The sequence below is a fragment of the Phocoena phocoena genome, chromosome 17 (assembly GCF_963924675.1).
Source record: "Phocoena phocoena chromosome 17, mPhoPho1.1, whole genome shotgun sequence".
Classification (NCBI taxonomy): Eukaryota; Metazoa; Chordata; class Mammalia; order Artiodactyla; family Phocoenidae; genus Phocoena; species Phocoena phocoena.
This window is the reverse complement of record NC_089235.1, coordinates 720,395-745,240: the sequence shown is the minus strand read 5'-3', so window position 1 is coordinate 745,240 and position 24,846 is coordinate 720,395. Positions and strand designations below refer to the sequence as shown.

At 44.7% G+C, this 24,846-nt stretch overlaps 1 protein-coding gene across 1 annotated transcript in view; it reads right to left on the bottom strand.

Annotated features, from left to right (window-relative positions):
* SPIDR (scaffold protein involved in DNA repair) overlaps positions 1–24,846 on the bottom strand; it is a 294,972-nt gene that overhangs the window by 49,149 nt on the left and 220,977 nt on the right. The window contains exon 11 of the mRNA XM_065895727.1: positions 5,900–6,045. Coding sequence (XP_065751799.1) covers positions 5,900–6,045 — 146 coding nt within the window. The remainder of the gene's footprint in view (positions 1–5,899; positions 6,046–24,846) is intronic.

Sequence of the window (24,846 nt, the reverse complement as noted above, 5' to 3'; positions counted from 1 at the left end):
CCCAGAGCCCTCGGCTGCAGCGCCTCGACTCCGTGCATTTCTGAGCCACGAGGGTGAGGCTGGAAGAACTGACTAAAACTGATGCCAAGTGAAGCCACACTCCACAGCACATGCCCAGCAGCATAAAGCAATACAGATAAGAGGTGCACAGTTCCATCCGGCCACATCACGATGGAAGTATAAAGTCCATCGTGCAGTTAATGTTTATCTTTAAGAATGCTTCCTTCCTTCTCTTACCAGCTGAACGCCTCATCATGCTAATTAAAGAACATTTTAAAAATTCTAAAAATGCATGTATTGTTAGGCTGTGAAAGTACCAGAACAAAGCACAAGAAATAAGGAAAACAAAACTGTTGACTCACAGAGGGGGTTTTAGTGAGACGATAATCCCTCTTTGAAGCTTTAAATGCCCCTCCCCAACTTTTCAAAAATATTTACTTTCCCTCCTTTCATTCACTGGCTCAATATCATAGATATATAAATTAAGAAAAGCAAGAAAGAAGCAGAGAACATGGGTATGTGTGTGCGTGTGTGTGTGCGTGTGTGTCTGTGAACGCTTGTGTTCCGAGAGAGAAGCAGGCGAAGTGACATGTGGGATGTTTACACGAGTCATGGAAGCAGTTCTGAGCAGTCCACCAAGAATTCCCGGAATCAGAGTCAGGCCTGGCTGTTTTATTCTAGGTCAGTGTCAACCGAAGCAGCCTCTGAAGATCAACAAGGATCTTTCTCTCCATGTTATAAGCCCTTACTAAGCCCTAATCTAAGGAAGAAACAGAAGAAATTCGAGGATGAAGTGAGAAAAAGAAGCAGGAGAGAGAGAAAGGGGAAGAGAGGCTGGGAGGGGAGCTTGGACCTGACCCCGAAAGGGAGGAGAGGGCGAAGAGCAGGGTGCGCGGAGGGGGCAGGGCCTTTCCCAGCTCCAAGCCGCGCGCAGACGGGAAACCAGATACAGCAGGACACTGTGTCCTCCTGAAAAACAAGCAGACCACGCTCCTAAAGTAAACAGCTAATCCTGCTGTTTATCTTTCTAACATGAGATGTTAGCAGGATGATCTCTACTGCACAGAAATGGGGTTTTTATTCATTAAAAAAATCATATTTTCTCTTTGCTAAAATAAAAGTGTGACACGGAAACTTTCTAATACTAGTGAACAAGAAGGAGTTAACAGTCGTTCTTTGCTAAAACTAACTTAACTAAAGGATGGCAAGAAGCCTGAGAAAGGCCTTTTCCACACTTACACTTCCTCTTTATTTTTGGAAAATACTGCATTGCTGAAATTAACCAAACAACAAACCCTGCTGCAAGCGTGGTCTTTTAAGGAGGACACAAATAATGTGGACATAACTGTGACGTCCTGCACTTGGACTGTGGTTTTACCACTCCTGGAGATAAGACTTGACTGGGCCGAGACAAGTCAGAAGAGGACGTTTTATACATTCATACAAGTTTGCCTCCAGAACAAGTTTTCAAAGATACATAGCTACTCTTACACATTTTTGTTAATTGAAATTTCGACGGAGAGAAGTGTAGATTCACGTGCAGGTGTGAGACCCTCAAACACTCTGCCCCTTTCCCCCAGTGGCACACTGTGCCCTGACTGACACAGTAAGACATCACACCAGACACCTCACAGCTGCAAGCACCACCCGGTTCAGGGCTCACCCACCCCACTGGTGTGTGCGTGCATGCGTGCGTGCGTGCGTGCGTGTGTGTGTGTGTGTGGTGCTGTGAAGTTTTATCACCTGTGGAGGATCCTGTATCCACCGCCACAAGGACCCCTCAGGCTGCCTTTTATCACGCACCTCCCTCTGTCTCCCTACCCTCCATCCCCAGCATCTAGAAGCCACTAATCTGTCTTCCATTTCTAAATGCGGCCACTTTTGAAACGTTACAAAACTGGAATCATCTAGTATATGACCTCTGGGTTTGAGTTTTTTCCCTCAGCACAGCTCCCTGGCAATAATCAAGCTACTACACCTTTTATTTTTATAACAGCTTGAGACCTAACTCACATACCATAAAACTCACCCAAATAAAAAGACTGCGGCAAAATGCACATGAAATTTCCAGTTTCACCATTTTCAAGTGTATAATTCGGTGGCGTTAAGTACACGCACGTGTTCTGCAACCACCAGCACTATCTAGTCCCAGAATATTTCCCTAAAAGGAAACCCCAACCTGTTATGCAGCCTCCCTGTTCTCTTCTCCCCCAAGTACCTGGCAACACACCCATCTACTTTCTGTCTCTATGGATTTGCCTGTTCTGAATATGTCACATAAGTGGAATCATGAAAGTTGTGGCCTTTTGAGACTAGCTTCTTTTACTCAGCATAACATTTTCAAGTTGCATCCAAGGTGTAGCAGGTGCCAGCACTGCATTCCTGCTTGTTGCTGAATAATATTCCACTGTATGGATATGTCACATTTTGTTATCCATCCATCAGGTGATGAACATTTGGGTTGTTTCCACTTTTTTGCATTTATAAATAATACTGCTATGAATGTCAGTGCAGAAGTTATGTAGATATATGTTTTCAATTTTCTTGGGTTTATACCTAGGAGTAGAATTGCTGGATCACGTGGTAATGCTATGTTTAGCTTTTCGAGGAACTGCCAGGCTGTTTTCCAAAGTGTCTGTACCATTTTACCAGCCAGTATGAGGGGCTCCAATTTCTCCAAATCCTTGTCGACACTTATTATTGTCTGTCTTTTTTATTACAACCATCCTAGTGGTGTGAAGTGGTAGCCACTGTGGTTTTGATTTGCATTTCCCAGATGGCTAATGATGTTGATTACCAAGTGATTCGTGGCCATCTTCTTTGGAGAAGTGTCTATTCAAATCCTCTATTTTTTTTATTTGGGTTATCTTTTTATATTGAGTTGTATTAGTTTTTATATATTCTGGATACAAGTCCCCTATCAGATATGTGATTTGCAAGAAGTTTCTCCTGGGCTTCCCTGGTGGCACAGTGGTTGAGAGTCCGCCTGCAGATGCAGGGGACACGGGTTCGAGCCCGGGTCTGGGAAGATCCCACGTGCCGCAGAGCGGCTGGACCCGTGAGCCATGGCCGCTGAGCCTGCGCGTCCGGAGCCTGTGCTCCGCAACGAGAGAGGCCACAGCAGTGAGAGGCCCGCGTACCACAAAAAAAAAAAAAAAAAAAAGTTTCTCCTGTTCTCTGGCTCGTCTATTACTTTCTTGACAATGTCCTTTGAAGCACAGAAGTTTTTATTTTGATGAAGCCCCATTTATGGATTTTTCTTTTGTTATATATATGCTTTTGGTGCCATAGGTAAGAAACAATTACCTAATATGTTATGTTTAGGAAGATATTCCTATGTTTTCTTTTGAGTGTTATAGTTTTAGTTCTTAGGTTTAGGCCTATGATCTATTTTGAATTAATTCTTGTGTATGGTGTGAGGCAGGGGTCAACTTAACTCTTTTGAATGTGAATATCCAGTTGTCTCAGTGCTTTCTGTTGGAATTACTATTCTTTTACAGTTGAAATGTCTGTCTCCTTTGTCAAAAATCAGCTGACCATAAATATAAGGTATTATAAATTTTAAAAGAACATATACATCATGCCAGTGATATCTAAAAAAATAATGAAGTATATGAGTGTAGGTCTTAAAAAGAAAGAAAGAGTCTGAACTCACCAAACGAGAGGATTTAATCAGAGTTTTGGTCTATCATTAGCCAAGAGTTGTGTAAATGCATCTGTTCTTCCCAGGATATACAGACTAAAGTTGCTGCTATATTTATTTAGGTCCAATGAATACTGAGCAAGGGTAACTGGCCAGAATCGCCTCTAATCTAGTTCTATCACTTTACCATCATCCTGCAGAGGACTCCTAAAGCTCTGTGTCTTCTGGTCCAAACCTGTGGCTCTTCCTGTGTGTTCCCTCTTTGTGTAACTGGGCCCCACCATTCTCCCGGTCACGCTGTCTTCCAAAACTTGAGAGTGATCTTTATTTCCGTTTTTCCACATCCAGTTGCTGCAGCCAATCCATCTGCTCCATATTTATCTTCTTAACATCATCCGTCCTTCTCATTCCTGTTTTGCTGTCTTGTTCTGCTTATTACATGGATTAGGCAGGTGTTTCCCAACTGATCTTTTAACCTCATTCTTCCCTCTAGCCACTCCTGCAGGTTGCTGCTAAAGTAATCTTTCTTAAGGGACAGAGTTGGTCATGTCACTCAACTAGTCACGGGCCTTCCAGGGCACCCCAGTGACTCCTGCGTGTCTCCGGATGCATGCATGTGTGAGTCCAAGACCAAGCTCCTGCAGTCTCAGCCCCACCTGAGACCTGGTTCCCATTCCTTCCTCTAAACGAATCTGATGTTCCCTACCACCCCACTTGTCTAAGGACGCTCATTTTTCAAAGTCAAACTCAAATTCCATTTCTTTCACGATTTTTCTCATTCCATAGTGTAAACAATTCTTCCTTTTTCTTTGTATGCAAAATGGTTTATTTTTTGCCTTTATTTTAGTTTCTATCACATTCTACTCTATCTTATAAAAACTTGAGTAGATCTCTTCTCTCTCCTTTTTGACTGGAAGTTTCTCGAGGATGGGATCATACTTTTTACTCCCTATGTACCCATCGCAGCCCTTAGCTGTGCATTATAGATGATCAATATGTGCTTGGTGCACTAAGCTGAATTAATTGACAGGCATTTATTCAGGATTTGTAGGAACAAAAGGTATAAGAAGTAGCCCCTACTCTTATGGACAACAATCAGTATTAAGAGGCTTTATACAGGTAATTTACAAGGTGAGATCTTTACACTGCTACAAAGGATAGGAGTTTTAGTGTCCCGGTCAAGTTCTAAATTAGAACAAGATAAACGAAGGGAAAACGGGATCTTGGCTAAGAAAGTTTTTACTCAAAATGTGCCAAATCAACTGAACAGCCCTGGGGAGACTGTGGTCTCGTTTTCTCTCATTTATCCCCTAATCACTCTCAAACGAGGGTGATTTGGTATTCCCACTTTTCCATGGCTATCCACCACTGAACCTGAACAGCCTAGGGTCTGTGACTGAGCGCACAGTAAGGAAGAAGGCGCCCAGGTGGGGCACATGCTTCGGGAGTGCCGAGGTAAGTCACACATCTTACGGCTTTCCCTGGATCGCCACATGGCATGTTGACCAACCAAGAGTCATCACAGCCTTTCTTAACCTGGGTTCTCTGTGGGGGACGAAGCCCTGACACTCTAAGACTGCACTGTATGAAGCAGATCCGACCCTCCTGTGCATCTAGGTGACACTAGTTACGTGCAGACTCGGGAGGAAAGAGAAGAGTCTGGAATATCCTCAGGGTTCTGTGGTTCAAGTGAGGGAGCCAGCTGAGAGTCAATCAACCTGCATCGGGCCTCATGACGCAGCAGGAACAGCATACTCATTCTTAGATGATGGGCTTCTGAGTCAGGGTTTCACACTAGAAGCTGACTAACTGGCCTAGAAACCAGTCCCGTCTAATGCAGCAGCTTGTAAATCATCTGTGTTTGTGAAGCAGAGGTACATGTTCTACCTGCTCTGACCTCACCAAATAAAACACAAACTACCTCGGCAAAAGGCATCCATGAAAGGCTTTCTTGTTTTTCAAAGATCAATGTTGATTTTGTAAGTTCTCAATCCTAAGAACGCAACATCCATGACTGAGCAACAGAAAATTGTTTTAGGATATTTGATAGTGACATAATTTCAATTTCAAAGACTAAACCACATTCAGTTTACTGTACTCAAGAAAGCAGACGAGGGATCACTTTCAGAAGACAACTTTATTCCAGAGGGAAGGAAGGTGCTCAGGTGTGAATCCACCTCGTGGCAGGACTGTGAGCCACACCTGGCTCTCCTCCCAGCCTCAGCGTCCCACCTGGCGGGGCGCCAGGACACCCACCGCCCAGCCCCACCCTGATGAGCATCCCTCCTGCATGTATGCCGCCTCCATGCACCAGCTCTCGCGTGTGGACCAGCAGACGAGCACCCTGGAAGCGCAGCGTGGTCTCCTCCCAGCTGCTGCTCTGCAGCCCACTTTCCTGTCGTCTTCGAGAAAGTACAGGCCTCACAATCTCAAATTTACTAAAAGTCTAAATACAGTACAAAGCATTTTTTCCCCCTGAATCATCAGTGTCTTAGTGAAGTTCTAAATTAGAACAAGATAAATGAAGGGAAGGAGGGATCTTAGCCAAGAAAGTTTTTACTCAAAATGTACCAAATCAATTCAGCAGCCCTGGGCAGACGGTCGTCTTGTTTCTCTCACTTATCCCCCAACTCACTCTCAAGTGAGGGTCAATCCTACAAACAAGGACTTTCTCCTACATAAATAACCTATTTATGTAGGTTATTTGTGTATGTAATAAACAAACAGGTTATTTACGTATGTAATTCTCCTACATAAACAACCACTACACGACCACAAAGGGGAGGAAATGAACACCGTCTACCCTCCTCCTAGCTCTCAGGCCCGTCTGTGCTTCACCCGTTTGTGTCCATCACACCCTTTGCAGCAGAAGACAACTCAGAACTGCGTGCTGCATTTAGCTGCCATGCCCTCTAATCCTCTGCGATCCAGAAGGCTCCCTGGCTTCCTTGACTTTCGTGACCTTGACATTCTCCAAGGACACAGGCCAGTAATTTTGTGGTACACAAACTCTCACTTTGGGTTTCTCTGATATTTTCTCATAATGAGATCCAGCTCATGTATTACTGGTAAGGATAACACAGAAGTGGCGCTGTGTTCTTCTAAGCAGTTGGCATGCTATTTCAGTAGGTCCCAATAGTGATGATGTTCAGTTTTATTACTTAATTGAGGCAATGCCTGTCAGGCTTCTCAACTGTAAGTTACTTTTTCCTTTTGAAATTAAAAAAACATTGTGTGGGAGATACTTTCAAACCATGTAAATATCCTATTCCTTGTCAAATTTTCAATTCATTCATTGGTGCTCCAGGGGGTAAGACTCCATACTCCCAATGCAGGCCCCCCCCCCCCCCCCCCCCCCCCGGCCCGGGCTCAATCCCTGGGGAACTAGATTCCACATGCATGCCATAGCTAAGAGTCTGCACACCGCAACTAAACATGCCGCTACGAAGATCCCGTGTGCCGCAACTAAGACATAGCACAGCCAAAATAAATATTAAAATAAATAAATAAACAAAAACACCTTATATATATATATATATATATATATATATATATATTAAAAAAACAAAACAAAAGAATCAAAGGCCTTGCTATAGCTCTCCAGACCTTCTCGTGACCAGACCCTCGCCGGATCCGCCCGCCCAGACCTTCGTGCACTGGCCTCCCCCGTCTGGCAAACACACAGCCTCATCTGCCTCACAGCCTTGCATGCGCGCCCCGCTGCCTGGGACACTCTCCCCAAACAACTCATGGCTTGTTCTCTCACCTCCTTTGGGATTTTCACTCAAATATTATCTTCTCAGCGAGGCTCTCCTCAATTCTTATGTAAAAGTAGCAACCGCTCCATCTTCACTATCCCCTTGTCCAGGTTTACTTGAAGTCAGAACCACTATTACTTTCTTATATTGCTGCCAGTCTTCCCCAGTCTAATGTAAGTTCCATTGGTGCATACACTTCCTCTTTTTTGGTCCCACATCTTGCTGTGTCCCTAACACCCAGAACGACATGTGACAGAGGAGGCACGAAAATGCTTGTTGAATGAGTGTTTCCACGTGGCCTTCTTCGTTATGTTATGCAGTGGCTTGATATTATACCATGGAATATGTTATAATTAAATAATCCTCCTCATACTGAATACTGAGGTTGCTTCTATTTTCCCATTATTACAGGCGTTGCTACTATGAAGAATAGTGTGTGCACCTGTGATTTTTGTGTTTCTCATGGATTACATTTCTAAGAATGATTGGGTTAAAGAATATATCTTCATTGCTATATGTTATGTACTGCTTTCCAAAACAGCTGTAATGTTTAGAAATTCCAAGAGCAATAACTGTGTATAAAAAGTCCTATTATTTTCCTAATATATAATTAAAAATTTAAAAGTACACAGAGGTGTGGGACCGTTTCCCCCCACATTCTGGTCCTCCGTCCCCCTAGTTCATAGATAATGAACTGTTGTGTTTTACATGTCCTTTCAGAGTTTCTCTCTCTCTCCCCCCGCCCCCCCCATATATATATCTCCAAGGAATACAGCACATTTTAAACACCGCCCTGCTCCTTACTTTTTGTATTTAACCAATGTCATAGATGTTTGTGTATCAGATCACAGTGCTTCCTCATTCTTTTTTTTATAGCAGCATAGACAGCTATGCAGTAAGTATCCCACTGTATGTGATTTAATTTTAACCCTCTAGTGCTGACCACTTAGGCTATTTCCACATTTGCTATCACAAACAACAGGGCAAAGAATAACCTTGTACTCCATACGTGTGCAGGTGTACCTGTAGGATATATTCCAAGAAGAGGAAGTGCTGGGTTAAAGACATAACATGCTTAAAATCCATGCTTTTGCTCACGCACACCACGTACACTCACACACACGCACTCCCCACGGCCTCTCTGCCCTGAGTAGTGACAACTTATTCTCCCTCCACCATTTACAGCAAAGGCACATTTCCCCTCAGCCTCACCAAACAGATGTCACTAAAATTCTGGATTTCTGCGAGTTTGATAGAAGTGTTAACCTGCATTTCTTTAATCATGGACACAACACATTTTCAACTGCTTCTTGTCTTCCGTGAACTGTGTGTTCATATCCTTTTGCTTCTTGGGTTGGAGGATTTTTCTCTATTAATTTCTGTGCACACTTTGTTTATCAGAGAGACTGACGCTCTGTATTACAGATTACAAAGGCATGTTCCCAGTTTGCCCTTTAACTTTTGACTTTACCATGCAGATTTAATAGGATTTATTACTATTTGCTTTTGGGACCTTTGGATGTTAAGTCACAGTTAGAAAACTTCCACTTGAAGATAATTTTCCTGCGATTTCTTTTGAACTATTACAGTTTTAATTTTTATGTTTAAAATCTTTGCTCCATTTGTAATTTATTCTAGTGGGGGCTGAGAGAAACCGGCCCAGTTTGTTTCCCCAGATGACTTGTCTATTGTCCTTACACCATTTGCTGTATGGTTCGCCCCTCCCCATCGCTTTGAGATATGTATATTGCTTATGAAATCCCCGTGTATATGTGGGATTTTCTCTTCTGCCTCATCGGTCTCTCTGTTACATTAAAGGAGAAAAACCCTATCATTTATTTTTGCTGCACTGCGTATCAGGCGGGATCTTAGTTCCCCAACCGGGGATCGAACCAGCGCCCCCTGCAGTGGAAGTGCAGAGCCTTAACTGCTGGACTGCCAGGGAAGTCCCCGAAAACCCCTTTATCTTTAGAAAGTGGCTTATTAATATCCGCTTCTAACAGCTAGATGTTACCTATCATATGGTGTTTTTGTGAAGAATAAAGAAGATAGCTCCCTCCTGGGCACAGGGCCTGGCTCTCATGTCCTCACCTCTCCCCCACTGCGCGCTCACATCCAGCTATTTTTCTCCAGCCCAGTGTTTCACGGGCACCTTGATCCCAACGACACACTGGGACTCTCCACTTCCACCCAGCACCTGCCGGGTCACCCGCCGCAGTAACCGAGCTGCCGCCAAACCAGCAGCCCCGCCATCGTCCCCGGCTCCCCTCCCGTCCATCATGGCACATCCAGCCGTCGGCACCTTTGAAACAGATCCTGGATCTCTACTTTTCACCACTTCCTCACCAGCACACTTGCCCAGACCACAGCCTCCCCTGTCTGGATTCCTGAAATGGCCTTGTACCTCCTCGGGTTCCTGCTCTGCCACATCCCCTGTGACCCGGGTCAGCCAAAGTGTTCTTCTCTAAGCACAAATGAGGCCCACCCACCCCATGCCCGAACCGGAAGCCGCCTGCCTCCTCAGGGCGGCTCCGCCGTCAGGACCCTGGGGCCGCAGAGCCCCGCCACGCCAGGCCAGCTCCCTTTCTGCTTCCTGGGGCATAGGAAGCTTTTCAGGCAGGCTCCGCCTCTTCATTCAGGCCCCTCCTCCAAGGGCTCTGCCTAGGCCTCCCGTCCTAGTCACTCCAGGTAACCTTGATGCCCCACCCAAGTTCCTCCGTACACAGCACGGTGTCACTTCCCGCAAGGACAGCAAACAACTGTGAGCCCTCAGCTACAAAGAGGAGGGAAGCGACCTCGGCCTCCATGCAGATCCACACTGTGCTTGACTGTGCTCTCACCCTCTTGCCAGCAGGTGGCCAGGGAGGCCAGCAGTGGAGGCTGTAATCCCCAGGGTCCTGGCTCCCTGGTGATCCCATGGCACTGGCTTGGCCATGACTCAGCGTTGGTGTTATCAGGAGTCACTGCCAAGGACCTGCCAGGACAGACTGAGGGTGGAGCCCACAGGTTCCAGAAGTGTGAACTCCACGGACACTGTGCTTAGAGTTTAAACAGTGTGATTAACAAGCGTCTGCATGTCACTGACTATCACGAAGGACCCCCCAAAATTTATACAGTTGAATAAAACATATCATGGAAAAAACCAACCTTTCATAAACCGAAAGGATGTGTTAGGTATTGCTCCACCAGGTCATGACAGCATAGAGCTGACCAACTATTCCATCTGGGGCAGGAAGGAAAGTCTTTCCACTTCGAATAACACTCTTCATTATTAACGTTTTTGAATACACAGTTCAAAGATTTTTCATGGCAAATGCTTTTTTTTTGTATATAATATACTAAATACATTTCAACTACGGAGTTGCAGCTTTCTCTAAAACAGAAGATCACACTTATAAAAACATGGAGAACACTACATGAAGCAGAACAGAAAATAAAGGGTATTGTATCTATTAATCATCTGCATATTAGTATTTTCCATCACAAGTAAGTAGATATGGGCTGAATGTGACTTAATAATGCACTCTGTTTAGGAGAAGCGCCCCACAGGTTGTGTACATAGTACCCACGTTTTAAGGCCTTTATAGACCTTGACAGCTATCTCTCTGTTAGATGCAGGCTGAGAAGACCGACACCGTGGCAGTTATTTTCACTGCAGGAGAACAAAGTAGAACAAATGAGACTATTCTAGATTCGATATGCCAGATTCCTCATGTATGAATAAGATACACTCCAAGACCTTTATAATTTCCCAAATTACAAAGCCTGGGAATATTTGTACAACTTGCCTTCCACCAAATTACATTTTTTTTAAGAGTTTTCCATGAACAGACTCACATATTCACAACTGCTTTTCCAACCTTCACTGAATTTCCTCTCTTAATAACCTTTTTTAAAATGAGAAAAGCATTAACATTTTACAAGAGTTACTGTTCATGAGAAGTCTCAGAGGATGCAGCAACGCTGCCCTGCGGGACGTGCTGAGAGTGGTGGAGCAGGGGGCTGGCTCAGGGCACAGGGCCCTCCCCAGGGTCGCCGCTCACCACACCCGCGCACGCCTGGGGGCCTCCTCAGCCAGGGCCACGGAAGCTGATCCGTGCGCGCACATGCCACGTAGGCCACACCACCACGCTGAGCCTGACGCTGTCACACAGACCTGCCACTGCTCTTACGCCCCAAAGGCTGTGGTCAGGTTGGATTTGATCTCCCAAAAGTGCAGGCCGGTGTCCCATTTCTGTTCACCACTGAGCTAGAAGCCGTTTAGGGAATTCATTCTTCTCACCCAGGTCCGGCACGTGCTGGGCTGGCAGAGGCTGAGACAGCCCCAGGGCTGGGATTTCCCACTTCTGTGGTCCCTCCCCTGCAGGGTTAGTTTCCATCCCCCAGAGGCTAAACACTGACTAGCAGCTCCCAGTCACACGTGGCACCCACCGTGTCTGCTTTAGTGCCGCCATATGCTAGTCTAGAGCTTCAAGAGCTATGAAACCTTAACACTATTACTCTGGAGCACTAACTAGTTCATAATCCCACTGCCACTGAGCATTAAATCTTTAGAAATGTCTCACCTAGAACAGGCACGCAAGTAAATTTGTTGCACTGAATATTCCTTCAAATATAAAGCAGGAAGGAATCGATGATGATCTTTATGACATCCCAGGACTAAACAACGTTCAGAAATAACACAAGTTTATGCACCGGAGCAGCAAGCAGCACAGAGGAAAGTGGGAATTGATTAATTTTATTTATTTAATTTCTTAATGTATGAAATATGTCTGTACTAAGATTTGCTTATTTCAAAAAAATTTTAAAGTGAACCTCAACTATGCATACCACCATTATCATCATCGGCATCTACTAATTAAATTCCCCTTTTACATCAAAGCTCAACATTTATAGTCTATAGCATAAAATTTTAGTTTTTTAAAATTTTATTTTATTTATTAATTTTTTGGCTGCATTGGTTCTTAGTAGCGGCACACAGGCTCTTTGTTGCAGCATGCGGGCTCTTTGTTGCAGCGCATGGGCTTCTCTTCAGTTATGGCACCCAGGCTCCAGAGCACATGGGCTCAGTACTTGCAGCATGTGGGCTTAGTTGCCCCGCAGCATGTGGGATCTTAGTTCCCCGACCAGGGATCGAACCCGCGTCCCCTGCATTGGAAGGCAGATTCTTAACCACTGGACCACCAGGGAAGTCCCAAATTTTTATAGTTTTAATACTTGTTATCAAGTAATGTATCCAGAAATTTGGGGACTCTGAATTCTTTTAAAAAGATAGAACATTAAGTTAAACGACAGAATTTTTTTTTGCCCACCCTGCATTCCATGGCAATGGCATTCTAAAATGAAATTTTAGGACTGTGGGGCTTTGTTGTTCTCCTCTACAGGGAGACCTCGTTTTATTGACCTTTACTTTATTGTGCTTCGCAGATATTGCATTTTTTTAAACAAATTGAAGGTCTGTGGCAACCCAGTGTCAAGCAAATCTATCAGTGCCATCTTTCCAACAGCATTTGCCAACAGCATTTGCTCACTTTGTGTCTCTGTGTCACTTTTTGGTAATTCTCGTAATATTTCACACTTTTCATTTACTACTGTATTATTCTATGGTGACCTGTGATCAGTCGTCATTGATGTTACTATCGTAATTGTTTTGGGGTGCCACGAACTGCACCCATGAGACGGAAGATTAATCAACAAATGTTGCGTGTTCTGACTCTGCTCCACCAACGGCCATTTCCCCGGTCTCTCTACCTTCCTTATGCCTCTCTTTTCCCTGAGATACAAAAATATTGAAATTAGGCCAGTTAATAACCCTACAATGTCCTCTAAGTGTTCAAGTGAAAGGAAGAGTTGCATATCTCTTACTTCAAGTCAAAAGCTAGAAGTGATCACACTTAGTGAGGAAGGCATGTCGAAAGCCAAGACAGGCCAGAAGCTGGGCCTCTTGAGCCAAACAGCCAAGCTGGGAATGCAAAGGAAAAGTTCTTGAAGGAAATTAAAAGTGCTACTTCAGTGAACACACAAAATGGTAAGAAACTGAAACAGACATATTGCTGATTTAACTCTCCTCAATTCTATGAAGGCTGATACAGGTGAGGAAGGTTGCAGAAGAAAAGTTTAAAGCTAGCAGAGATTGGTTCATGAGGCTTAAGGAGAGAAGTCATCTCCATGACATAAAAGTGCAAGGTCAAGCAGTGAGTGCTGATGTAGAAGCTGCACCAGGTCATCCAGATGATCTAGCAAAGATAATTCATGATGGTGGTTACACTAAATAACAGATTTTTAATGCAGATGAAACACAGCCTTCTACTAGAAGAAGATGCCACCTAGGACTTTCACAGCTAAAGAGGAGAAATCAGTGCCTGGCTTCAAAGCTACAAAGGACAGGCTGACTGTCTTGTTACGGGCTAAAACAGCTGGTGACTTGAAGTTAAGCCAATGCGCATCGACCATTCTGAAAATCCTAAGGCACTTAAGAATTACGCTACATCTACTCTGCCTGTGCTCTATAAACAGAACAAAGTCTGGATGACAGCGCATCTGTTTACAACATAGTTTACTGAATATTTTAAGTCCACTGTTGAGACCTACTCCTCAGAAAAAATGACTCCTCTCAAAATATTAATATTCATCGACAATGCACCTGGTCACCCAAGAGCTCTGATGAAGATGTTGTACAATGGAATGAACGTTGTTTTCATGCCTGCTAACGCAACATCCACTCTGCAGCCCATGGATCAAGGAATAATTTTAACTTTCTAGTCTTATTATTTAAGAAGTTCATTTTGCAAGGCTACAGCTGCTACTGACAGTGATTCCTCTGATGGATCTGGGCAAAGTCACCTGCAAACCTTCTGAAAAGGATTCTCCATTCTAGATGCCATTAAGAACATTCATGATCCATGCATGGGAAAAGGTCAAAATGTCCACAGTAACAGGAGTTTGGAAGAAGTGGATCCTGACCCTCATGGATGACTTTGAGGGGTTCAAGACTTCAGTGGAGGAAGGACTGCAGATGTGGTGAAAACAGCAAGAGAAGTAGAACTAGAAGTGGAGCCTGAAGATGGGACTGAATTGCTGCAAGCTCAGGATAAAACTCTTAACAGGTGAGGAGCTGCTGCTTATGGATGTGCAAAGAAAGTGATTTCTGGAGATGGAATCTACTCCTGGTGAAGAGGCTGTGAAGACTGTTGAAATGGCAACGAAGGATTTAGAACATTACAAAAACTTAGTTGATAAAGCAGCAGCAAGGTTTGAGAGGACTGACTTCAATTTTGAAAGAAGTTCTCCTGTGGCTAAAGTGCTATCGAGCAGCACTGCAAGCTCCAGAGAAATTGTTTATGAAAGAGTCGATCGATGCAGCAAACTTCATTGTTGCCTCATTTCAAGAAACTGCCACACCAACTCCAGCCTTCAGTGAGTAGCCATCAACACTGAAGCGAGATCCTCCACCAGCAAAAATACACGACTTGCTGAATGAAGGCTCCGATGATGGTTAGCATTTTTTCTGCAATAAAGTATCTTTTAATTAGGGTACGTATATTGTTTATTTTAGATATAATGCTGTTGCACACTTAATAAACAACAGTGTAAACATAACTTTTATATGCACTGGGAAACCGAAACATTCGTGTGACTTGCTTTATTGTGATATCTGCTTTACTGTGGTGGTCTGGAGCTGCACCTTCAGTGTCTTCGAGGTGTGCCTGTGTTTCTTTCACACATTTTTACTTCTCTCTTTTCGATTCTTTGCAACTCCTTTGGTAGATGTGAAGGATTCCAGTTGCCTTCTTTGGGCTTTCCTAGACTCCAGAGGCTGGAAGAAAGCTCTATGCATCTCCGGTTCCCTGCAGCTAGAGTTCCTCCTGCAACTTAGGACCTGTCGATCAAAGACAGAAGTGATGCCAAGGCAGAGGGGTCTGATCTTGCCACTTCTGCTGCCAAGCATGACATTAACAAAGATCTCAGGGTCTGGGCAATTGCTCTGAAGGGTCAAAAGGCAGAAAAGAGGCACCACCAGGAGTGGCTGCGGAGTTGGTGGAGAGCTGGAGCACAGACGCGCAGCTGCGGGAGGGGCAGCGGCTCTCACGGTGGCCTGGCTCTTCAGCATTGCTTTGAGAGTCTTTCCTAAAGGTCCAGCACAGAGTCTGTTTCTTCACTTTTCCCAAAGCTTCTATAAGCTTTCTGAACCCTGTGGCAAACCTCTTTCTGTCTATGTGAAGCTGAGTAGATGCCTTTGGCTCCGAGCCTAACTCCTTCAACTATGCAGATGCCAACAAGAAGTAGATCGTGGAGGAAGGGAGTGGTATACACTCTTCCCTGGATAAATGAATGACCATCACAAAGGCAAAAACAAAAGCATGAACAAAACAAACCTGTGTTCACTGTTGTAGAATACTGTAAGTTTCTGAGAGACAGGTGAGATCAGGACCGTACCAGTTCACGTACCTAGACCAGGAGTCCCTTGAGAGCAGAGACCCCGTGATTTTTTTTGACCTGGGCCTTTTAATATATAATTGTTGGGATGACTTAGGAGAAAATATACAAGGAAACATTACTTACGTGTCAAGAACTATAGAATATCTACATGGAAACACGTCCTGAGAAAATGAGTGACACACACAACAAAGGAAGGGTGTACCCAGATAATTTTTTCTTTCCTTCTACTTATTGCTTACTACAATTTTCATTAGACAACCACCACTAAATACATCTCAGCTAAGAATCCCAAATTTTCATGAAAACAGTATTTGTGATGCTAAAAAAAAAAGACTCTTACTATTTGGCAACCAGTAGCTAAAATACCTAGTTTTTATCCAGCCAAACAATATTTTAAAAAGTATCTGAGAATGCACATTCTTTTAATACCATAGTCACAGATCATAGAAACCATAGCATCTAGGCGCCAGAGTCTCATAAAACAAACGGTAAACCATTCAGAGGAGCCTTACTGTGCAGAAATACCCTGAAATGGTTCGAGGACGTGGTGACGCTGGCACGCAGCTAAGAGGCCCAGCAAAGCAGACCAGGGAGGGGGGCTGCCGGGATCCGCAGCAGAGACACCGAGACTTCTCCAGAAACCCTTGTGACAGCAGTAAGTGAGAAAAGTGTTGTCTACGGAAACAGAGGTCGAGGGTGATACTGAAAACTGTCTCAGAGACAGAAATGAGGACAAAAGCTAAAGAAAGCTCTATGTAGAGAACAATTTTGAGAGAAGGACCTTTTCCTTGGGCTACAGACAATGCTGCCCATGGTGAGAGCTACACATCAAACATTCCAGAACTGAGCACTCCTCTTTCTGAAGCTTCTATCTGGCCATGACTACTGAAGCTGGTCACAACCCTGTAATGCTTTAAAATGAACTTGTATTTTCTTAATCTTCCTGTGTTTTGTGGCTCAAAACCATTCCCCAACAAAAGGAACTCCTTGGAGATATGGCTGATTCTAGGCCTGGGGCAGGAAACAAACAAGATGAGCCTGGAGCATCATGTAGTGTCAGGAAGTAAGAAACTGCTGAAAACAGAGCAAAGCCAAACCGAAAACCCACAATGACAGGAGTACATCAAAGAGACAAGGAGTCAGCGCAAAGAGCTTCAGTGGCCAAAGCTAGAACAATCTGAGCAAACAAAGTAAGTAAAACAGTATTGGATTATAATCCAAATATAAAGTAAAAATTCATGAGTCCATACTGATCTAAATAATTGAAAAAATAAGTGAGGGAGAAGAGAAATCTGCTCTGCAGAGGAACTCTGAATCATTACTCCCCTGGCACGGAGGGCGTCAGAACTCGCGCCTTAGGAGGCGGCTGTACAGACTGACTTCCTTCCAAGGACTTCAGGGCGAGCAGGGGAGAGGTGTAACCTCCCAGTGGAGACCACCTCAGCCAGCAATCAAGGCCAACAGTGACAGGTCATGCAGACAGCAGGCACCCTGATACGGTGTGACGAAAATGCGTGCTTCCTCCCCTGAACCCACAAACCCCAGTCTAATCCTGAGTAATCAGATAAACTCCAGTTCAGGGGATTCTACAAAATACCTGACCAGTGCCCCTCGAAACTGTCAAGGCATCAAAAACCGGGAAAGTCTGAGAAACTATCATAGCCCAGAGGAGGCTAAAGAGACATGACCACTAAATGTGATGTGGTCCCTGGATGGGGTCCAGGGGTAGAATAAAAACATTAAGGAAAAATCTAAGGAAATGTGAGTAAAGTAAGAACTTTAGTTAATTAAAAAAAAGAAAAATCACATCTACATACTTTCAAAAAGTAGTTTATATCTGTGGCAGACATTATTTCAGTCTATGTAGACAATGATAACTGTTATGTGGATTCCAGGACCCCTTGCCCTCAAGCTGAAGCCTTCAGTAGAGATTTGGTGATCAGCGCTACACTGGGAAGGAATAATAGTTTTCCATTTTATTTAGCTTTATTTTTTCCAGTTTTATTGAGATACAACTGAATACAGCACTGTGTAAGTTAAAAGCATACAGCATAATGGGATAATATTTTTCTTGACTAGCATGACTATTTTACTCTTCTGTTACTAGTACATGTTTCTAAATTGCTACAGTTTTAGATTTAACCTCATTTCTCAGTACAGCATTCACGAATTGCTTAGAAAGCTTTCCTGACTCACTTTCCACGCGCACAGGGAAATAGCTCCCTTTGTGGACGGGCTACCTTGCCCGCGGCCGCACAGAAAGCCCACGAGTGTGTCTGCCCCCCCTGGGATCTTCAGCCCCTGGGATGTGGGTCTGCATGCAGGCCTCCTAACTCCCTCCCAGGGGTCAGAGCTCAAATAGCCTCTTCTTAGGGTAATCTGGTTTTTTAATATTTGATGCTTGCTTATAGTTCTTCCACAGCTCTTTTTAACCGATGACACAGCAAACTTTGGGGTCCCACTGTCAAGTAAAGTGTTACCTGATGATAGATATGCTTTCCTGGGGCGAGGTGTTTAATTTTTACAGCCAGATATATAAGAGATTCACTAGAAACTTGCTAGTTATCCCCATGGATGGTGCAAACTTTCCTCTAGCCATTGAATGCTCTGCTATTTCATTTCTGTGGCTAACAAACTGCAAAGCAGAAACCAGAGGCTGCAATCCTGTCGACAAATAATACCTCGTGAAAGACGAGGCAGCCAACGCTGCAGGACCAGGATCCAGCTGGCGGTGCCAGCACAGGTCCCGGGCGGGTGAGGGCACGCTCTCCTGCGCCAGGCAGGCAGCATGACGCTCAAAGAGAAACAGCGCCTGCAGTGAACACCTCTGCCGACTTCAGGTAGGTAAGGAGGAGAGGTTTTCCCTTGGAGGGTTACAGAGACTCAGAACATGAAGAGTTTTCTCTCTCACTTCTGTACGTGGAAAGTTTCTTTTCTTTGTTTTTGCATCTAGAATCTAGCTGAGATCATCTCTAACTTAAGTTCACTATGCTTTTTTCCAGCCATGATGCTGCTGTGTACTTTGAACGTGCTCAGTGAATATTAGCTGATAGTGCCGGTGACCGCAGGCAGTAGACAGCTCGCTCTCTCTGTCCCCTCTCCTCTCCCGTCAGCCACACTTGAGCCTGGCCCCGCTTTCTACGTGAGGGATGCAGACCTGAATGAAACAATCTCTTATATTGATGCTTTATAGTCCAGCGGGACCCACAGAAAGATAAACTCAGATTTGTTAAAGTAGTTCATGATATGCCCCAACATGGGGAAAATAAAAGGTATTAAAAATCCAAAACCCTTGGTTTGAAATTCAACACAGAAGCACCAATCAAAACGGCTGAATACAACACAGTGACAGCGCCAAGCACTGGTGACACAGCTCAGAGACCGGGTCCCTCACACACTGCTGGCGGGAAGGCGGATGCTGCAGCCACTCGGGAACGGTGCGGCAGCTTCTCATCGAACTGAACCTGTAACTGACCTGCCGCCCAGAAACTGCACTCCGGGGCGTTTGTCCCAGAGAAACGAAAACAGGTTCACACAAAAGCCTGTATACACGGACGCTCACAGAAGCTTTATTCATAACAGCCCTGAAGTCCTCCAACAGTGAGACGCTAGGTCAAACTGCAGGGCGTCCAGAGCCAGGAGCACACTCAGCACCAGATAGGGACGGACACCACTGACTCAGAGACAACTCAGGTGGACCTCCAGGGAATCACGCTGTGTGAAAAAGGCCAATCCTCAAAGATTACACACTGTACATCTCTACAGCACTTACATAATATTCTTGAAAGGAGAACATGATAGAAAGGGAGAACAGATGGGCGGCTGCCAGGCACTGGGGTGGGGCGGGAGGGAGGTGGGACAGAGGGAAGGGGGTGTGATTATGAAAGGGCAACAGAAGGGATTTTGTGGCAATGGAACTGTGTGGAGCATACACGAACCTACACAGCATCACTTCTTATAACTCCACGTGACTCTCCAATGATCTCAGCAAAAATTCTAATTAAGAAAAAAACAAAAAACCTACCAGAGATAACACAATGTGAAAAACTCTACTGAACATAATTACAGCATTCACTCCCCAAATACACCTGGGGGCTCTGCTGTACAATAAGGAAAATGACCATTACTTCCACCATAAACCCTGACCCACAGGACACGAGAAGCAGTGAGACCTGAAGCCAAGTATCTGTCTCACCAGCACCTTCCTGCCCCCGCCGGGGACGGTGCCTGTTCACCCAGGACAGCACGGGCCTCCCAGCCACATCCTCCTCTAAGTTCACACAGCCCAGGAAGGTCAGGGAGACGCAGCCGTACGTCGGAGGCAAAACAGGACACGCACACTCAAGCCAAGGCCTATGTTTTCTCTCTTCTGGGTTTGCTCTAAGTGGTAACATTTTAGTCCTAATATACAAATAGTTCTACACAATGATCTCTGACTAGAAGGGATGTTTCTTCCCTCTCTTTTTCCTTCATCTTTGAAATCTACTTTCCCACATCTTTATTCCTGTTTGTGTGTGTGTGTGTGTGTGTGTGTTTAAGAAACATGTCCCTGTCTAGTCTTAAAAAGGAAAAAAAAAAACAACCCATCTTTCAAATCATCTCATACACATCTGGTAGCACGGCACGGAGGTCCAGCAACAGGTAGTAGCGTTGGCCTTGTTTTCATGGTGCTGTTAGCCCTGTTATTGTCCCTTTCCTAAGAAAAGCACTGCCACCCACACGGCCAGAAGCTGCAAGAGGTGACATGAAATGCTCAGGGACTTTTACTTTCTTTCTTCATCAAAGAGTTTACGCAATTTTGTGACTGCATACGTGACCGGCTTTTTGTTTAAAAATGTTCTAGACATCAAGAAACAATGTTATCAACGTTAATTTTCCATATACCAGATTACAGCCACCTGTTTCGACAGCTGACAGTAACTGCTCACACTTCAAATAAAAATATTACCTGTAGTTTTTCTATTATCAGTGCCAGTGCAGGCTGCACCAGAGTGAGTGACAGTAACCATGCTTATGCTGTAACCAGTGGTAGCTACAGAATGTGAAATACCTTGGCTGCTACATTTAGAACAGCAAATTGCTCAGAGGCACACAGACTCGGTTTTGAGTTCCAGCTCTGCCCCAGACAAGTCTCCGGCCTCCTGCCCTGTTAGCGGTCTCCTCCGAGCAACGGGAAAACTCACACCCACCTCTCCCAGGTGCTGGCCTTTTCCATCACTGCTGTGCAGAGTACCACTGGCAGGTACTGCATGGCTATTTTATGTGCTTAATTAGCCCCTCAAACAAGCAAACAAAAACACAAGCACTTGGCATACTGTCGGTTCTCAAACAAGTTTCCTTTCTTCTCCCGTGTGTCCACAGTCAAATTGAAACATTGCACAGAGGCAGTAAAAATGATTACAGTGTGCTGACATTCTCTGGGCTAAGAACAAAATGTTTCATAACTTCGGCTTAAAAGACGTATTATAAAAAAGACTAGAAGATAATATACAAAATGATTATACAGTGAATAGAATAACTTTTCGATTAGTGCAAATTTTGCAATTTTCTATAGATGTCACCAGGTTGCTTTTATCTGTTAAAATTACACAAAAATATTAATGGACCAGGCTGTCACTTCCATGGTCACATTATTTCATGCACAAGATGGGCTGTGAGCACAAGCAGTGCAGAGTGCAATGTTGAGCAATGCTGCTTGTGGTGTAGTCCTGCCAAGTCTGGCCCACGCCTGGGTACCATGTGTTATCTCTCAAATTTCAGAGTAGGTAAAACTCTGCTGTTTGTTTGACAAAGATGGGATGGTAGTTCAACTTGGCATTTCACTATCAGTAGAATCAATCACAGTACAGGACATCTCACAATTAAATTAAAATGTAAAATTTTCTTTGTTAATGGGGTGTAATGAAAAAAGTTGTGAAAAAACATTTCCTAACCCCCCTGACATTTTTCTAAAAATAGTCCATTCCAAAGGGTTTAACGCAAAATATGTTCTGTTTGGGTGTTGGGGAGGGGGCTGTGTGTGCAGAATTCTCTCTCACATCTGTGACTCCTGCAAAAATATCTGGCAGTACATTCAGTTCTGTGTCTTAAAACCTCACAAGGCCAATTTAAAAATAATATTATAAATGCTCACGGTATCATCACTTAACTAATCTAAAGCAACAAAACATTTGGCTCTTCAGTTCTCTCAGATCAGCCCGAGGTAACGGCTGAATCCTGGATTCTGGTCTCACTAGAAAGACTTAGCTTGTCACGGAGTAAATTTCATATAAATCAAGGAGCTGTATTTCACTGGCCTTCCAGAAAATAAAGTACAATTATAAATGAAAACCATATGTTGATTCTCTGAATTTCTGATGAGTTGTGAACCCTGAAAAATCAAGTAAGAATTCTTCATCAGCCCTTCATTCCTTTTTCATATGATCGGAACAAATAAATCTAAACCTGTTTTTCAGATACAAAGGTAGTCTTTCACCGTTTGCCCTGCTGTATCTATTGTGACGATTCCTGAATCCAGTGCTTTTCTGGGCTACTTTCTGGTTTAAAAATATGCAGTACTATTTGTGTGGTTTTAAAAATCCATTAACTAGCACATGAAATATGGAATTATGAGGAGGTAAGACCCATGTAATTGTAGACAAAAGCCTAAATTCTTATTTTCAAGAACTGTTTGTATGACCCCAGAACAGACCTCCCTTCAAATCTACCGTAATGAGTAAGTTCAAAGCCTGAGGCCAGGGGCCGCGGCCTTTGCTGTCCCCACTGTTTCAAGGCCTGGGGGTCACGCTGAGGCTGCCGGGGATGCGCGGGCCCACCTCCCCTGCCTCGGGCCCTCCCCTCCGGACGCCTGGTCAGCTCCAGGCTTGCTTCGACCCCTGCCGACCCCTGAGGGCGGCAGGTGACTTCCCGCGCGGTGACCGCTGCTCTCCTGCCTTTGAGCCCCCGGGGCACACGCGGTGGGCTGATCTCCATCCCCGGAAGGGCGGACCGGTGGTGCCGGCTCAGCCGCGAGCGTTCGGCCAGGCGCCGGGGCACAGCGCCGGGACGAGAACGAGGCGCGGGAGAGGGCGCCTCTTCTCTGCGACCTGCCGCCGCCCCGCACCCGGCGCGTGAGCCCGGACGCGGTGTGGGTGGCGCGCGGCTGCGCGGCTCCCCGCCCCGCTGCTCCGGAGGGCGCGGCCCACCCGTGGACCAGGTGAGTCGGCGGCCTGGTCGAGAAAGCTCGAGAAACACCGCACGCGCGCCACAGGGCAAGGAAGCCGCGATGCCCTCCGCCTGCCCGGGTCGGGAGACCGCGGGGCGCCAGGGATGGCGCGGGAAGCACAAACCCTGGGCTCCTTCCCACTCCCCACTGCTTCTCTCCGAATCTGCATCAGCCCTGCTTCCACCCACACTCTGATTTACATTTTTTCCTTGGGCTTTCTATTTTCCCGCGTTCATTCTCTCACTCGCAAATCATAAATCCTGGTATAAAGGTTTGGCTTTTTTACCTTACTTTGGCTCCTAAGTTTGCTATGCTGCCTCTATCATTTTGTAATTCAACGTCTGAAGGCCAAGTACACAGAGGAATCCCGATATTTCTACAGTCACATCATTTCACCACATGTGACAGGAACTATTTTATCTGAAAATTAATATATTACTTCATTAAGCACTTTACACATTCTTTCTGTATGTAGTTCAAAAATACGTAAGCATATACTTACACCTTCACGTGTTATCTTGATGAGCACTGTGGGAAGTTACAACTATAGTAAACACTGGCTGAAAATTCTCTTTTATCCTTCAAAGGAAATATGAGTCATAAAGAAATTCGCCTCTTTGTATAGATCATGGGTTGGCAAACTATGGCCTGTGGGCCAAATTCTTCCCGCCACCTGTCTTTGTAAATAAAGTTTCATTGGGACCAGCCCATCTGTTCAGGCATTCTTGCCCAGAGCTGCTTTCACACCACAAAGGCTGAGGTGAGGGACTGGGACAGCCTAAAATACTGCACTTGCCAGCCCCGCTCTATAAATGAGAACAAAACGAAGCGCCACCGTGAGCCAGGCACCTCACCTCTGCTACTTCATTTAACCTCCTAAACAACCCTGTGAGGTGGATGACAGTCCAGCCCCTAGCACCACCCTACAAACGGAACCACTGAATCTCTGAGCCTGTCAGACCCTGTTCTGGGGAAAAAGAAAGCATCAGGAGGAATCAAGGACAATTCTGGATCCTGTGAGAGGTGGCTGCGTCTCCTCAAACAGCTGCTACAACTGTTACAGAAAGAATCTCAGCCCTTGTGTTTTCACGACTTCATCATGTCAAATGCCTCAGCTCACTTCTGCCAATAAATCAGGTTTAAAAGAACACTATATTTTCTAATTTCTGGTGAAACTGATCCAGGAAGTAGCTGAGCCTCACAGATTCTTGGCTACTTCGGAACACTGGCTAAATTGGTTTATCCTTTAATCCCCAAAACAAGCCACACAAGAATCCAATAAACACTCTCCATTCAAAATGTTTTTATTTCCCATTTCCACTCCTATAGATAGAAATGAATATATGTACATACATTTATTTCCATCTAGCTATTAATGATGTCTAAAAAGTTAGATTTTGCCTTCAGTCAGAGTTCACCCCTTGAAAAGCTACAGCAATACAAACACTTCTATTTAACTTAGCCAGAAATGCTTGGGTAAATTATTCTCTGCCCCCTATAAGATGATGATTCCTTGCTGTGGGCAGAGGAGAAACAACTTTCTCCACCCAATTTTTATAACACTGATGGGAAAACATCCTAGCTCTCTTCAAAAGCGTCATCCAAGGGAAGCATGATCTGTGAAGGACGGCTGCTTTAATAAGGAAAGCTATCTATATTTTTGTTTTCAAGGGTGATTTGAAGAGCACTCAGGGAGTTCCTGTGTTTTAATGGAACCCTTTTAAATCACATCTCATGACAGACTGGGTGAGTTCATGTAAACACAGGCGGTGGTATCATGAGTAACAAAATCTGCTTCCATC